This window comes from Nanorana parkeri, unplaced genomic scaffold (genome assembly GCF_000935625.1).
Source record: "Nanorana parkeri isolate BGI_ZX_2015 unplaced genomic scaffold, ASM93562v1 scaffold543, whole genome shotgun sequence".
In the NCBI taxonomy this organism is placed as follows: Eukaryota; Metazoa; Chordata; class Amphibia; order Anura; family Dicroglossidae; genus Nanorana; species Nanorana parkeri.
In genome coordinates, this window is record NW_017306811.1 from 625561 (window position 1) to 642951 (window position 17391).

Genomic DNA, 17391 nt, shown 5'->3' on the forward strand with positions numbered 1-17391 from the left:
CCCCCCTCCAAAAAATTTAACATAATGCAACGTAATGGATGTCAACAGACTATGCAAACTCAAGTCAACGTACCTCTGTGGCTCTGATTCCAGCTTGAATGCACCTGAGAGCGCATATTAAACCACTTCTGTTATTGAGTACTAAGGGTCTAACTGTATAGTCTATTAGACTGTACAGTCAGAATTAGACACCTTGTAGGGGGAAAGGCTATGAAAATTAGAGTTGTTAAAACAATGTACATCCAAATGCATGTCTATTTCCGTGGCTTCAATCCATCCCTACCTACATATGGTAGCAAGGGGTGGACATACCATTTGTACAGACTATATAGATGCACAAGGGCCTTCTTTGAGGCTTAAGAGCCCAAATATGCCAGATGATGGTCAAATGGATGCTGCCCCATCCTTCTATCACATAGACCTGGCCATTTCTCATTGTAATCTAGTGGACATTCCTCATTTCAAGCCAATGGCCCTTTAGTGTTCACCACTGCATAGTAGAATTGAAAATATGTATTGTTCGGGTCTTTAGAGGACCACAGTTGAGCGCTATTGGCCTATGACATCTTTGAGCTTGTAAACGTGTTCAAGCATATTCCTCTTCTGTGTTATGTTTTTGCTTGATGTGTAACTTCATAACTCAGTGATTTTCAATTAATGGATAATAATTATAATAATGATAGATTTCAACTCAGAATACAATCTTTTATATCTAATGATGGCACTTAAGAAACTTTATAATTGGACCCCTTTATTGTTTGATATACCGCTCTTTTTAATAGCTCGGTGATTTAGGAATAATAGATAATAATTATAATAGTAAAAGACAATTCAAAATACAACATTTTATATCCAATTATGACACCTTAGAGAAAGTTCCATGATTCACATCTCATTTGAAAGATTACACACAATGCAGTAAATATCTTTGCCATTAACATTTATATTTTAATTCTCCTATTTAGTAAAATAAATGTTTGACTCATAATAATTGCATTTTTATCACACATATGCTTTTTTTCGTTGTGTAATAGAAGCATTTTCGAGATGAAAATGTCATTTTGTAAAGTAATTTAAAATGATTTGGAACTTAGGGACCAAGTACAAGGAAAAAATTTATAAAACGTGTAAAACTTTGCTCCAAGTGAGGAAGCAACAATTACTTTAATAGCTGTTTTCTTGTTTTTACCATAGCAGCTCCAATTTATATAGCAACCCTGGTGAGGGCACTGCGAATACTATGCCTTGAAATTAATTTATATAGTAAATGTCATGAGATAGACATGCCCTTTAATGACAAAAAAAAACACATTGTCAGGATTCAAATGGCCAAGTTATAGGTCAGAGGCTTCCAGGGGAAAAGTTTCATTGTGACATTTGCCACCATTTTTTCTTATTCAGGAGATATAATAGACATGATGCAATATTTGACATATAGTCCATAAAGTGAAATAAATAAACACCAGACTATTTCATAGTGTTATAAATCTGTAAAAGTCAGGGTCAGCAGTTAACGTGGGTTTCATCTGGCCAAGACAAACGATATAAAGGGCCTATTAACTCAAAATAGCCATACCATTAGAGGTTAACAAGCATTTTGCATTCATCATTTGAGTGGCCTAATGATCCTCTTTGCATTCTGATTTCTCTTAGTTAAATAGAACTATTAAGTGGAAATACTTTTTTTTTTAATTACACAGCAATGTGGAAACGAGTGTACCTTACACAATAGAGCAGCCACAGGTTTGCTAGTTTCAACACAATTTTCAGGGTCTGCAATGCATTGTAGAATATTTATGGATTTAATTCTACACTTTTTTCTACACTTATGCCATATTAATACTCGGCATATCTTATCCTGGTGCCATAGCTTCTGACACAGTAAGGTGATTAACATCCAAACACAGGATTTAGAGAGATAAGGCTGCATAAAGATAATATGTCTAATGCTTAATCATGTGAAATGCATTTTAAACATGGCTGACAATGTGTACATAATTTAATAACAATTTATTTTCAATAAGGAAAACAAAATGATATATTTACATTCATACAGTATAATGCAGTAATCACATACAAAAAAAGGTCTGAATACACTCATATTATTGACCCTCCTGCAGCTTAACTAATACATTGCTTGGCCAAAAAGAGTCACCACCTGAATTTAGCTAAGCAAATAGGTAGGGCTGCAACCAACCAATCGATTAATCGATAATAATCGATTATGAGAATAGTTGTCAATTATTCTCATTATCGATTAGTTGGTTGGATCTCCTTGCTCTCTCCTCCATGCTAGCAGGAGGGCACAGCAAGCAGTGGGTGGGTGCAATAGCCAGCCTGCTATTGGCTATTGCAATTTGAAATGGCCAATAGCAGGCTGTCTATTGCACCAGCTCACTACCTGCTGCATTTACATTCAGCTGCCATCTGCAGAATCTTGCCACTGGCAGCTGTCATTCCCTTGCTGAAGCTAATCAAGCGCCATGTGCTTAGAATACAATTATTTTTAAAAAATATATAAAAGGTGGGAAAAAAGTGATTTTCGGTTTCGGCATGACAAATTCTGTTGCAGGAGGTGCGTTGCAGTGCCATTCATTTCAATGGCACCACAAACGCGCCTCCCACCCTTGTGTGATTGCCCGCACTGGAACGCACGGTACTGCACAGCTGTGCGTTCCAGTGCAGTGCGATTGCAAACAATTGTGCTTGCAGTTTTATTCTGAAGTAAAAAACTTTAAGTTTGTAACACTCCATTTGTGTATTTTTTTTAAATTAAGGATGGCATTTATTTTATTTTTTTATCTGAAAAATTAGGTCAGCTGCCTACCTGAATATACTCATTGACCCTGATGCCATGGGCATATTCCAAGATGACAATACCTTATCATAATTATCATAATGCCAAACAATACTGGACTGCTAAACGACCAATGCATGTTCTTGTTTTTCAATAAACTCTTCAATAATTTATAGGATAGACATTTACATGTATTGAGTAGCAACATAAACATTTATATAGCTAATTAGTACATTTTATCTAGAGCCCAACTAGAACAATGACTAGTAGAGGTGAAACAGTACCACCTTAATTCTACTTTCTAAAAAAAATCAACCTACATATGGCTGATGCATGGAAAAGTTATTGATGGTAAAAGTTTATTGCTAGGCATAGCAAGCAATTTTCTCTTGCATTTTTGTTGTTGTTGTTAGCCTGCTGCATAAAAAATACCAACAAAGCAAATATGTTGCTATAGCAATAACAACAAATTTGCCTTCAGACACGAGGTCCTAATTGGGCAGTGCATCCTTATGGGCATCATCTGGCAACTGTTTAGGAGTTAAACATACATCACAACTGTAGGTAATATTTCCAGGAACAGATATAACAGATGCTAATCCTAATATGCAAAATGTATAGAAAACAAGAGCCTTTAGGGGGAAATTAAATAGTCTTGGTTTGCATCTGGATATCCATCAGTGCTGTCTGTATACATTGAGCCACAGGGAAAAGCAACTACTATAGTATCTGTCTCAATATGCCATGCAGCAGTGAGAATGTATTAAAAAAAGAAAAAACAGAGAGCACTAGCTAGATAAGAGCAAACATTTTTATCAAAGAACAAATACAAGACTGGTAGACTTTCAAAACTCAAGCCGCATTTCATCTCAGACACTTTTGAAACATGGGGCTTACTGAGTGTCCTGTGAAGTATCCACAACATTACATCAAAAGACAACAGCTAGACTCTTTAATTGGCCCATGCCTTTAACCTTCATCAGTGAAAGGACAAACATGAAAACAAGACACACCATGGATCTCTGTAACATTTCCCACATGAACCAGCACTACTGCCCAAGAGTTATGTGCTAGACCAGTCAATAATTAGAATGGTCTATGACTAGCTGTGATTATCACAACAGGCAAAGAGGGCATCAAGTAATGATATTTGTATATTGCTACCCACTGTCCTTAAATGAGGAATTTATTTATTGGGTCCTTTATGAAACTGTGTTAAAGTTACCTGTTTAGTTCTATAAGAATCTAGGGCAGCACACCCCATAACAAGTCCATATTAGCATGGCTTTTTAAAGTAGATCTAAGCCAAATCACGTATATACAATATACTGTTAATTGTATAATGTTAAGTGCAAGTTACATGAGTAAGTGTAAAAAATCACATGAATGGGGGAAAAAAGTAACTTATCATTCTTTTGGCTTCCATAGTTTAGGGAGTAATGTCATTCCCCTGGTGTCGTGATCCAAAGGAAGCCTCCTATCCTCCTTGGAAGGCTTATTTTCCCAGCAGTGGGACAAGGGCCTCTTTCCCACATCCGGTCCCCCCAAAAGGATCAGGGGATTATTGTGGGGGACTTGTATCAGAATCTGGAAGCAACTTTTAGAATAAGGGGGCCCCCCAAGATAACCAGCCCCACCCACGGTAAGGGATGCAGGGGTAAATTAGTACCCCTTACCCATTCCCAAAGAGTTAAATATAAATAAAAAATGTGTATTTTAAAGCACTACATTTCACTATTCTCTAACACCATGTGCAGCTTTAAGGCATCCCCAATGTATGTAATTTAACCCTTTCGCTGCCAAGGCGTTCTTTGCACACATATTATAATCCACATTTTAGGCCTCCATATTACGTAAAACCCATGAGAGTTATATATTTCCTGAAAGCACAGACCCTGTAGAACAAAATGGCTGCATTTGCAAATTTTTACATCACATGATATTAGCGCAACACTTAAGTTGATTTTAGTGCCCCAAAACAATATAATAACCATAATTTTGTAAAATCTAAAAGATTACGTTATGCCGATACCCAACATGCCAAGCTTAAAAATTGTGTGCGCCCATGACAATGGCAACAAAATGTCATACCCCAAATTGTCCATAGGCAACACTTTAAAAGCCCATACAGGACATCAATTTAGAGTTAACCGTGAATACTGGCCCTAGAATTATTGCTCTTACTCTACCGTATGCAGCAATACCTATGTGTAGTGCAATCCTTTTCATACATAGGAGCATGCGACGTGTGTTTTACTATGCCCCCTATGTGATAGCATATTAGTGGTGACCGGTACTTTTTTAAGGTGACATTAGGGGTCTACTAGACCCCTAGTGTCACCTTTCTACTGCAAAGAAGCTATTCAAGTGCAGATCTCATTTGAAAAGCTTCTCCACAAGCTTTTCTAGCCACCGAATGACAGGGACCGGAGGTGATGCAATCAGCGCGGAGAACATCCCTTCGCCAGTCTCATTTCTCTGTACCCGCCAACACCTGTAAAGCCAGTCCCAGGCCTACAGGAGGGGATGTCGGGTGGGGGAGGGGCACGCTTCACCGGCCCTAGAAGTGATCTGGCGGAAACTCAGCCTCCATAATTGCTTCCAGTGTAAAGCTGACTGTCAGCTTTACACAGCTGAACACAGCCGCTAGGAGTCTGTTTAGAGGGGCCTGCTGTCAGCAACGTACCACATAGGTAGCTGGCAGCGAAAGGGTTAAGGGACTTTTCAATGTTGCAATTAAGGCCACATGAAAAGACCCTCTCCCTGCAGTAATTTTTTATTTGCATTAGTATGTGCCTCCCATGGTAGCTAGTTTCACCTCCATTTAAAAGGAATTGGTAGCAAGTTTGGGGTTTGCCAGCTTTCCGCTGGTTTGTTGAGCCCAGCTTGAGTTGAACATTATTAGGTCTAAAGAGGACTGACAGTCTTGTGAATTCCTCCCATTTTGTTAAGATCATGCTGTACTCTGCAAGGTAGCATGAAGCTGCTATTTGTTACCATCCTCCTTATTTTTTGTGCACATTCAATTCTTGATGACCTTACTTCATTGGAGAAACAGTTAATTAGAACAATAAAAAGTCACTAATAAAAAGCTCACGTTCTTGAATCCTCTGTAGAGAATCTGCAGTTCCTTCTTTGTGAATTTACTTTGTGCTTCGAGCAGCTCAAGGGCCTCGGGGCGATGCCGCACTGTTGCCATCTCCAATTCATCTTCCACATTGTCTGAAGAATAATTAAGAACAAAGGTAAAAATAAATCAAGGCAAATGGGATTCAAGTATGATAACTGTGAGACACAAGATTACAAAGAACCAAACGGCAAAAAAGATCCCATGAGATTTGATGCTGTCACTTACAACCATGTAATACTCTAGTTGCCCTTTATAAGTTCAATGGTAAAAAACTTTTTACCAAAGATGTTACCTTTTCATTATTTTTTATTATCACCTCAACCCAGTTATGTCATACAGCAGTTGTTCTGATGAGCTTGCACCGAACCTATTCAAAAGTTTTTTTGTCTGTTCCATATGTAGCCCCTATAGGAGATATACAGTATATATATATATATATGTATATACGTGCTATTACAGTGATTCATGTTCCTGACTGCGAACAGTTAATTGTCTCTGTGTGTCCTGGAGGCGGAGACCTATGGGGGTTGGAGTGCAGAGCAGAGACTGGAACATTGGCAAGAATGATCTCTGAAACTGCAACTCCCAGGAGGCTGTGCAGGGGAGAAGAGGAGACTTAGGGGCAGTGGCTGCTGTACGTGCTCAGTCTGGGACAGCCATCTGAAGAGGACAGACCTGTGCAACCCTAAGTGGGTTAAGGCTGTATGCAACAGAGCTGTGTGGTCGCCGCTGACATACCGGGATCCACAGGCTCTGTGCAGCGGTGTACAGAGAGACTGACCGGAGTTTGCTGAGTCGGAAAGGTCCCGATCGAGTGCCTGAAGTGAGGCCCAGTGACGCGGTTGCCGTGAGGACGTCGAGGCCTAGTCCCACGGCTGAACCAGCCATCGGGGTGACCCAGCCAGCCCAGCTGAGAGAGCGGAGCTAGACGGAGTCGACCTAGATGACTGCCAGTACCCTGGATGAGTGAAGACCTCCTACAAGAGACCCAGATGACATCACCATCTTCGCAGAAGTCGATTTGAGAGAAAGGGGATGCCGGATTTCTGCTAGCAGACTTCATCTCTTTAAACTGACCTTGGGAGCGGTGAGAGGCCTTTGGCCACAGTGACAATCTGTTTTCATATTCGTATTACAGTAAGGGCCCCAACGTTGGCTAGCCTAGGACTCTACTACTGGCCAGTAGTCTAGGGAGGGTCAGACATTGTTAAAGGGAGACCTTAAAGGCACATACACCTCATTCGAGGCAACCAGCCTTTCATTCAGTCTGTGCTGGCAGCTGACAGCTGCAGTTACTGAGTTGCAGAGTGCCTTAGCCTGTTGCTAAATATTCTTTCATGTGATTGTGGGGTTTACTATTGATTTTTTTTGCCTTCATATTTTGTGTTGTCATTAATTCTGCTATAAAACTGTTCAAAAGGTGTGTTGGTGTGCTGTGGATCCACAATGTGGGCGGTACATTGGTGTAGGGGGATAGAAATACCCAGTTATTCAGCGGCTCCTTTGGGGGTTGAGCGCTACACATACATATTCTTTAAGTTAAGCTGAACTAAAAAGTTGACTTGCTATGTTATAGGAAAGACTTGGAAATGTGTACTGTGCCTAATCAGTACCCTTAAAACATTACTTGTTTTTTGAATTCCTCCTGAAAGATAGCAGTGCACTTCCTGGTATATAAGGGTGCCTAGGAACTTCTGCCATAGGTGTATATCTGCAGAAATCTAAGGCACTGCTGCCTCTCACTGCTACTCTCAGGAGATGCGGAGTGAAATTATGCTTACACTGTTCTCCTTGCTTTATGCTCTGAGATGAAAAAAAAAACCCTGTCTCTAACCTGATGACCACCTCCACACAAAGACACAGTGTGGAACAAGGCATGGTAAGTCAGTTTTGAAAGGATTAGCTGCAGGGACACCACAGGCAATCCTGATTGCTGGTCTTGTGCCTTCTGCCTGCCCTTTTTTTGGGAAAGCTTCTAAAGTTCAGTTCTCCTTAACTACAATTAAAATGAGCTCTTGAAACAAATTAGTTGCTCGGGGAAACAAAAATATGTTGCTTAGAATCCTGGATGCCAAATATATTTGTTGATATTCACAATTTTTTGAAAGAAAGAGGTAGACAAAAAAACATACTATGGCTAATATGATTACCAATGGAGGAGATCATGTTTGGGGCTAATAGGCCAATATTAGGACATCATTATTAGACTAGGTGAAAAGCTCAACACAACCAGCTCACCTTCCCTAACACTCTGCCTCTGCTATAACTTTTAAAGAATCCGAGTGATTAGAAATGTGAAGGCCCTGCTTCCTTTATAATGTCTGCCTGATTCCTATATGAATATGTGCTTGGTTCCGTAGGAAAGTGGATCATGGTGGCATATGACTTCATAACAGCAATAGAATACAGAGCCACCTCTGGATAAATGTGTACCTTAATTCCCACTTTCTGTTGTTTTTGATTGAATGTATCTTATTAAACCATGATAAGCAGTTTCTCATTGTAGAGAACTGCGTTGAAATGATGAAGTTGGAACATGGACGCTCAATCACGTGACTCTCAAGTTGCTGAGCTATAATTTTTGATATTTGCCATAATTGGTGCAATTGTTATACACCACTGTAAGTGAAAAAACTTATCAATTCCATGCAATGCCAGTCCTTGGAAAATTCAGCCTCACTGTTCATATGGATGCTCCCTACATTTCTAGATCAAATTGAAGCTTTTTACACATAGTTGAAAGTCAAAAGAAAAGTTCCGGTATAGACCTTCTCTGCAGATTATTGCCTCGTATAAGGACTGCCAATCATTTTAAGGCCAACATAAAAATGAGTGGTCAGCATAGAGGATGCATATGTACAAGGCTGACATTTGTATGTGCTTGCAGCTCTTGCACTTGAATCTGCATAACACAGGGATTCAGTATTTGGGCTGATCACCCACAGCTGTGTGAATTGGTCATTGCCATGGATGAATAGATTGCCAGGATTTAAGGAAGGTCATGCTGGCTGCAACCAAGATGGATGAAGGGCAGGTGTACTGTTCTGATAGTCCATGCACAGTTTAACTTAAATGGTTTCTCAGTGTTATCTGTCTTCAGAATTAACTTGATCACAGTTTTTCCTGTTGAATAAAAATTAAGCAAACCAGTTACATCAGCTGTTTACCTATCAGAACCAAAGCTCTGGATTAGCATTTGATGCCGACTCTTGCAGCAGTGCTAGCTTCAGGACAAAATGATGAGGGGCTGATTTACTAATGGCACATAGGATGTTCACTTTCCAGGGGAACTTTCCCATAGCTTTTGTGGTGAGAATTCACTAAGCAAAGAATACACAATTATGTGCAAGGAAAATAAAAAAAACAGCATGTTTTGCTTCTACATTATTGGATGATGGCAGTCAGCAGAGCTTCAACCCATTCATTAAGCTAAGGGAAAATGTCCCTTCAAAGTGAGCAGCCTATGTGCCTTTAGGAACTATTCACACCAGCAAGCTGTGCTTAACGCACGGCCACTGGTGTGTGCTAACAGAAACAAGTTCTCAGGGCCATCTCTATAATGAAAAAGCCTGAAGTTTTTGTCTCAGGCTGCATGTCTTTGGGTCATGTGCTGCGCATGTGCCTGCCGCCCGCTTTCCAGCCAGAGCATCCCAGGTTGCCAAGAGCCAGATGCATCTCTCTGACTAAAGCAGAGCGGTAAACTCTGGCCGGTGTCCTGCTCACTTCATGTGGAGGCCACACTCCCAGCTCCAGCCCCCTGCTCATCCCACACCCTGCCTGAAAAGGGTACTAGGGACATTCCTGCAAGTGCTGATGCACTGATCCAGCAATTTGCCTTGCCCTTTTGTTAGGACTGCCCTGGAAAAGACTTCCAGAGTAGCCCCAATGTATCTGGTGCAAATGGGCCCTTAGTAAATTAACCCTCAAAGTGCATAATGCTGCACAGGTGTGCTCTGCTCCAGAATTAGCACTCTTTCCTGCTCTGACAGGATGCATAAAGGTGCCCATACACCTTACAATTATCTGCAGATTTTCTGTGGTCAGATGGAAAAAGTGCAACAGATTGGCCCAGTGGGAGATCACTCCATCCACACAGTTTAGCGTAGATGGAGGAATCTGTTGCACCTTTTCCATCTGACCAAAGAAAATCTGCAGATAATTGTAAGGTGTATGGCCAGCTTCAGCTGTGACAGGTATTCTCTAATAGTTTTACACAGAGATTTTATTTAATACACAGGTGGGATGTATTGGTATAAATATGTAAGTCCATGGGCAACTAGCTGATTAGCTGTTGTGCTTTTTAATCCTTTTGATCGGCAACAGCTAGCAAAAAAAAACAAAACACAAATCTCGCAGCAATGTATTTTATAATAGCTAACTAGCCACTCAAGTGAAGTGGCACAAAACCATTAATAATTCAAAGGTGAAACAAAACAAATATTTCTTTGTGAAGCCATGGGGAATTGTGGCTGGATTTCTGCTGCCAAAATAATAGAGCAGGGTTTTGCCATGTTGGGGACAATAAGGCAATAAGAACTTGATGGATATCTGTGCTTGAAGCTGGTAAATCCTAAGAACTTGTGTGCAGGCAAATTATTTATTTGGGGCTGTGGTAATGTGACACATTTAAGCTTATTCCTGCTCATGCACAGAAAATAGAAAGTAAACTGTTGTAGCAATTTGAAAATATACTATAAGGGACAAAATGAGTCATTTTATAATTAGAACAGTAATAAGCGTATAGGCCATAAGTTTCATTCTTTATTAATAATCACAAAACCTCATTGCTGTTTAATGTTGCTTGAACTTTCTGCTATATTCATCAATATGCACTGTTTGCTGCAATGTAATAGATCTACAAAGAATATTTATAGGGACATTGGACAGACAAACAGTGTTTGAATGCATTTCATATCATAACATTTTATTGTCTTTGCCTGGCTTTGTTCTAAAAGCAGTGTGTTGATTTACTTCTATGCACACTCACTGCAGTGTTTCTGGTAATGTACACAAGTCCTTATAGCCTTCCTACTTTTCCTGTCCATTAGTGTGTGTTATTGCACGTGTCATATTGTGCTGTGTTTTGCACTGCAACAGATAAAAAAGAAATCTGCAGCATTTTTGGCGCTGCAACACAAAGTGACTTGTGTTACAATACCAGGCAGAAAAATGTAAGTTTGCAATCTGTTACCGCAATGTATACGTGCCTTAAATTTGGCATTTGAAAATATATCAAACTGCAGCACATATATGTGAACCAGCCACATAGGAGGGCATGGGAATTCTACATGAAATGCATTTTTTGTACTGCAGGAAAATATGACTAGGCCCTTGGGTTATGGGGCTCCATCATGATGAAACCGTGGGTGAGTGAGTGTTTCTTTACATAAAGTTACAGTGGTGAGACTATAAGGGCTAAAGATGTATAGCTACACACCGATCAGCTATAACATTATGACCACCAGCCTAAACTTGAGTAGGTCCCATATTGCTGCCAAAACAGCCCTGACCCATCGAGCCATGGACTCTACTAGCCCTCTTTAGGTATGCCTTGGTATCTGGCACCAAGCCATCACTAGCAGATCATTTAAGTCCCTGAGAGGCTTGATTGGATTGAGATCTGGAGAATTTGGAGTCACCCAGAGTAATCAGTCACCCACACCTTAGACTAATTGTTGTGTTCCTCAAACCATTCTTGAACCATTTTTGCAGTGTGGCAGGGTGCATTATTCTGCTGAAAGAGGCAACTGCCATCAGAGAATACCCTTTCCATGTAGGGGTGTACTTGGTCAGCAACAATGTTTAGGTAGGTGTTACGTGTCAAAGTAGCATCCACATGAATGGCAGGACCCAAGGTTTCCCAGCAGAACATTGCCCAAATCATCACACTGCCTCTGCCGGCTTGCCTTCTTCCCACTGTGCAACCTGATGCCATCTCTTTCCCAGGCAAGTGACACACACACACACCTGACCATCCACATGATGTAAAAGAAAATGTGATTCATTAGACCCGGCCACCTTCTTCCATCATTCTGTGGTGCAGTTGTAATGCTCACGTGTTCATTGTAGGTGCTTTTGGCGGTGGACACGGGTCAGCATGGACATCCTGACTGGTCTGTGGATATGCAGTCCCATACACAACAAACTGCGATGTACTGTGTGTACAAACGACTTTCTATTGGAACCAGCATTAACTTTTTCAGCAATTTGAGCTCCAGTAGCTCTTTTATTGGATCGGACTACACGGGCCAGCCTCCCCCCTTCCCCACTGCATCAATTAACATTGGCTGCCCATGTCGCTTGTACACTGGTTCTCTGTTTTTGGACTGCAGACCAGGAACATACCACAAAAGCTGCAGTTTTGGAGTTGCTCTGACCCTGTCGTCTAGCCATCACAATTTGGCCTTTGTCAAAGTCGCTCAAATCTTTACACTTGCCCATTTTTTCTGCTTCCAATACTTCAACATCAGGCACAAAATGTTTGCTTGCTGCCAAATATCCCACCCTCTTCCAGGTTCCATTGTAGTGATGTAATCAATGTTATTCACTTAACCTTTCAGTAGTCAGAATGTTATGGCTGATCGGTGTACCCAAACTATTTCCTCTTTTGGGCACTGTTTGGAGGACTGAGGTCACGGTTGTATTAAAGGCCAACTCTAGCTTTGAAATAAATAAATAAATAAAAACAATTTTTCATCATTAAAAAAAAAAAATCTTTCTGCAATACTTACCCTATCTCTGGTGCTGCACCCCACATACTCAATGTGATCTAGTGCCAGACATCTTCCAGGTTAAATAACACCCAGCATCATCCAGCTCAGTTACTGTGAGTACCTACCCCCTGGGGATATGCCATGAAGCCACCTAGGTCTCACCTGATTACATGGCGCCTGCAGTATCCAGGCACTGCCTACAACTGGAGGCAGAAAGAAGAAACATGACATTAAGTAACCAGACCAAAGACTGGTAAAAAAATGCAAGTATGAAGTGACCTTTAATAAAATAAAGAAGGCAAGGGGTACTCCAAAATTGAGCTTGGCAACCAGGAACTGGGCTTTATTCATAAGGCGCTCATAGGCCAGTAGTTAGGAAAGCAAGGTTAAAAGAGAATGTATTTTTACAAATTGTCCTGAATTTATAAACTGTGATAACTTTTCCTTTATTTGGTTTCCCTCTTCCTCCACCTGTGGAAATCTGAGGCTAAATTCACCAAGAGCATTAAAGGTGAGGTTGAAATTTAGAAGGCTATTTATAGTTCAGTATGAAGTTGTTTCCTTTCTCTTGTTTAGTGGTCTGCTAATTGAAAAGTACTCCTATGCAGACAACATGCAGCAACCAGTAGTCCACTATAGCGCTCCCCATGTAAACTCTAAATCAGTTCTTTACAGTGTACATAAGCAGTTTTACAAGGCTTCTCTCAATCTGAAAAGGCACATGCTTGCTTTATTTAATACATTTCTTAACATAATTGTGACACTTAAAGCCCAACTCCAGGAAAATCAAATGTTTTCCTTTGCAGTGGGGCGGCCCCCACAATGCAAGGATGAATGTCTTGTTAGGGAACAGGAAAAAGCTGTTTTACTTACTTGAACCCTGTTCCTGCAGACTCCTTCTGAGCTGCAAGACTGGTTCCTATGGCCTCTTCTCCCCTTTACTCCGACTGTCTAGGAACCACTGACATCAAGTACAATGCAGACTCCTCTAATTTCCCTGGTGTTGGGCTTTAATAAATGTCAGTAACCCGGACCCAGGTGTGTTTTCCCACCATCTGCACTTATAACAGTTAGGCTTCTGTATGAATTAGCAAACTTCCTCGTACATGCCTTACTGCCGAGTACAATGACAGATTATTCTGGTGGGCAGTTGTAAGCAAATTTGCTAATTTACAATTTGCAAATTCAGTATAAACATTTAGCACCGGCTTGCAGTTTTCTTGATTTTTTTTTTCTAGTTTGCAGAAGCTTCTTAAAGCAGAACTGCAAGCAAACAGCTACATTCACAGTTCATATGTGTATGTTTGAATTGTCCTAAGTGTAAATGTACTCATAATTGTATTCAACCAGCCCTGTGCTGCAGGCAGCCCAACCAAACACCACAGACATGTTGGTGACTTCACCTTTTCCCCACTGTAGTTAAAAACATACAACTTGCCCACCGAGTCACATCAACCTGTGATTAGACAATGAAGAAGCAACAGCACAATGATGAGGTCAGCGCCATGCTCTCTCCTCCTTTCAGCAAGCTCCTATTGTTAAACTGACAGACTGTGCAATGCAAAAGAGCCTGACTGGCTAATGTTGCTTCTCCCCTTTCGCCCAGTCCCAGCTGTCCAGGGGACTGCAAGGGGCTAATACAAGAAATGATTAAGGAGCTATATCAAAATACATTTAAAGGGTCAATCAACCTATAACTGGAATTATAGTTTTTGTGGGTGCTGTAAAGTTGAACCACCTGACAGTTTCTATATCTGAAAACAGAACTCTGGGCAAATCAAATCTTAACCTTTGCAGTGGGGCTACTCCCGCACTGCAAGGGATACATGCTCATTTTGTCTAGGGAGTTAGATAAAGTTATACTCACCCGGACCACGATCTTAGCTTGCTCCCTTCAGCCTCACTCCCCCTCCACTCCAGCGTTCTAAGGCCATGTGAGTCATCACGTCAAATGCAGTGTATTGGGCGTGAGGATGCTGGAGCGGAGGAGGAGACAAGCTGAAGGGAGTGGTGTAAAAACTTGTTGGGATCGTGGTTCGGGTGCGTATACCTTTGTTATTTTATTTCCCTAGACAACACAAGATTTGCCCAGAGTTCTGCTTTAAGTAAGATGGTAAATCGGTGTGCTTATGTTCCTTGGACCATCCCCCACTGATTTGACCATTATGAAAGGGTGGTACTCTTGTTTTTGTTTTTTTAATTATTTTATGTTACATTCACATAATTTTACATCTAATCACTGGCCTTCATCTAAAGCTTGCCGCCTTCCCCTCCGTAACATATCCAAAATATACCCCTTCTTAACCCACGGCACTACCAAGATACTTATTAATTCCTTTGTTATCTTTTGCCTTTACTAATCCAACTCCCTCTTTATTGGCCTACCTCTTCGCAGCCATCCCCCCATTCAGAATGCTGCTACCGGACTCATTCTTCTTACCAACCACTCAGTGTCCACCGCCACTCTATGGCAATCACTCCACTGGCTTCCACTCGCCCAATGATTAAAATTAAAAATACTAAAAACAACATACAAAGCAATACACAACTCTTCCTCAATCTAAATTCCAAAGCTCTCAGAATATCACCCAGACCGCCCTCTTCCCACTTCCCAATACCTTCTACTCTCTAACTCCCTTGTCACCTCCTCCAATGCTCACCTGCAGGACTTCTCCAGAGCATCTTCCATCCTCTACAACTCCCTTTCCCAATCTATCCAGCTATTTTCTACTCTATCCGCCTTTAGGCAATCACTGAAAAGGTTTCTTTTCAGGGAAGCCTACCATGCCTCCACCTGATGACTGAATTTTAGAAATGTGCGCTGGCCCAAAATTTGTTTCATTTTCATTCAGATTTTTCGTTATTTCGTTTTTTCGGGATTGGTGTCCGAAAGTCAATTAATTTTGGGATTCGGATGAAATCCAAATTTTTCGTTAGTGGTAATATGTATGAATATTCGTTACGGACAAACATATTTGTTCGTAACGGAAATTCGTACATACTACCACTAACAAAAATTAAGATTTATTTTTTTTAACCTCATGCTTAACACAATAAAAAGAAATTCGAATACATCCAAAATTTTCATTATCGGAAATTCATATTTCTAGTTTCCATTCATAATTTTTGTAATTCGGAAATCCAGACGCATACGAATGCACGAATTTCCGAAAATTTGTCCGAATAACAAATCTTTCCGAAATTAATCACACATGTCTACTGAACTTTTAACTTCTCCATCAACTCATCCCCAAACAGTTACTACCTTTAGTATCACTTACACCTCCCTAGATTGTAAGCTCTCATGAATAGGGCTTTCCCAACCCTCTTGTCTTGCATTGTATTTTAACTGTACTGCCTCCCTTTATTTCTTCAATAAGAAAGCATTGTCCTAGGGATATAAATCTTCCTAGAGTTCAGCTGTGGTTTACATGGGGGTCTGTTATACCAGTTATATCTTATTTTTAGATCTTTAACTCCCCTGCTTTGTATGTTGGTGTTGAGAAGAAAGCCATTTGACAGGAAACATTTTGTGTACTGAAGTCATTTGTTGCAGTGCTGAATATAGCTGCCCTAACAGGCTATATAATATGAAACTTTCTAAAATAAGTGAAGCCTTATAAGCCAGGTGGTGTTTATATGTCATCGGAGAGCTGTGACTTTTTGTACCAACAAATAAGTCCTACACGTTGGCACCAAAGCTCATTAATTCGTGTCTTATGTCTTAAGAATGAATGACCCCAAAGACATTCTGTTCCATTTTTGCGTCTGTTGTTCGTTAAGGCTTTAGACTTGCAGAATATTTCTCTTACTTGTAAATACTGCCACTAGGTACAAGTCAGTAAATATGACAGAAAAGTAAACTCTACTGCACTAACTGACTTATTCACCATATAAAACACATCTCAAAAGCATAGTAGCACTCCATAACTTTATATAGAAAAAGTCCAGCTTTTGGAATTAAAGTAAACCTAAACTCAGTCACTATAGGTAGACCTCATCTCAGAAGGTAAATATTTGCTGCATATTGGAAACATTTAGAAATGTGCCTAAGCAGTATCCTGCAAATAATATTTTCTCTCTTGTATTCCCCTGAAAAATAGCAGTGCTCTTCCTGGTTTCCCAAATGCAGAAGCACTCCTGTACCTACAGGCTCAAAGCTGTATATCTGCTGTGTGAGATCTAAGGCTCTGTTGCCTCTGATTGCTAGTTTCAAGAGTTTTGGAGTGAGATTTGGTGATGACCGTACTGTGCTGCTCTACTTGCTGGAGGCTTTGACATGAGGAAGCAAAGCCCTGCCTCTCCCAGAATGGCAGCCCCCACACTGAGACACATTGCAGAACGAGACAGGGTAAGTCAGTATTGGGGAAAAGATCAACTGCAGAGGGACCACAGACAATACTGGTGACTAGTCGTTTGCCTTCTGCCTGTCTTCCAGAGTTCAGTTCCTCTAAATCTTATAACCATTAACATGTTAACGTCATTTCAAAAGTTATTTTCAATTGTATTTGAGTTTGCAGCTTTCTTTAAAATAATACCTAGTGATCCCTGAAAGTCCTTGTTCAGTCACTTCAGGGTGGCTGCTTGCAGTCTCCGCCAGGGGCTCATGTTAAAGGGCGACTGACCCAGTTGTGCACCTGCACTGTTGCCCTTTAATGTGAGCCCCTGGTGAAGACCACAAGCAGCCAACCAGACTTATATCGGGTAGGTATGAACAACTGTAGTCACTATCGATAATATTATGCAGCAGA

The 17391-nt window shown here is 40.7% G+C and overlaps 1 protein-coding gene across 6 annotated transcripts in view; it reads right to left on the reverse strand.

The window, feature by feature from the left end:
- KCNIP4 (potassium voltage-gated channel interacting protein 4) overlaps positions 1–17391 on the reverse strand; it is a 478128-nt gene that overhangs the window by 54990 nt on the left and 405747 nt on the right. For 5 of the 6 annotated variants that reach the window (XM_018561754.1, XM_018561750.1, XM_018561753.1 and 2 more), the window contains one exon: positions 5895–6019. In XM_018561754.1, the coding sequence (XP_018417256.1) occupies positions 5895–6019 (125 nt within the window). Of the gene's footprint in view, positions 1–5894; positions 6020–6932; positions 6943–17391 lie in introns of those variants that run through there. The other variant, XM_018561755.1, reaches the window with a different exon arrangement.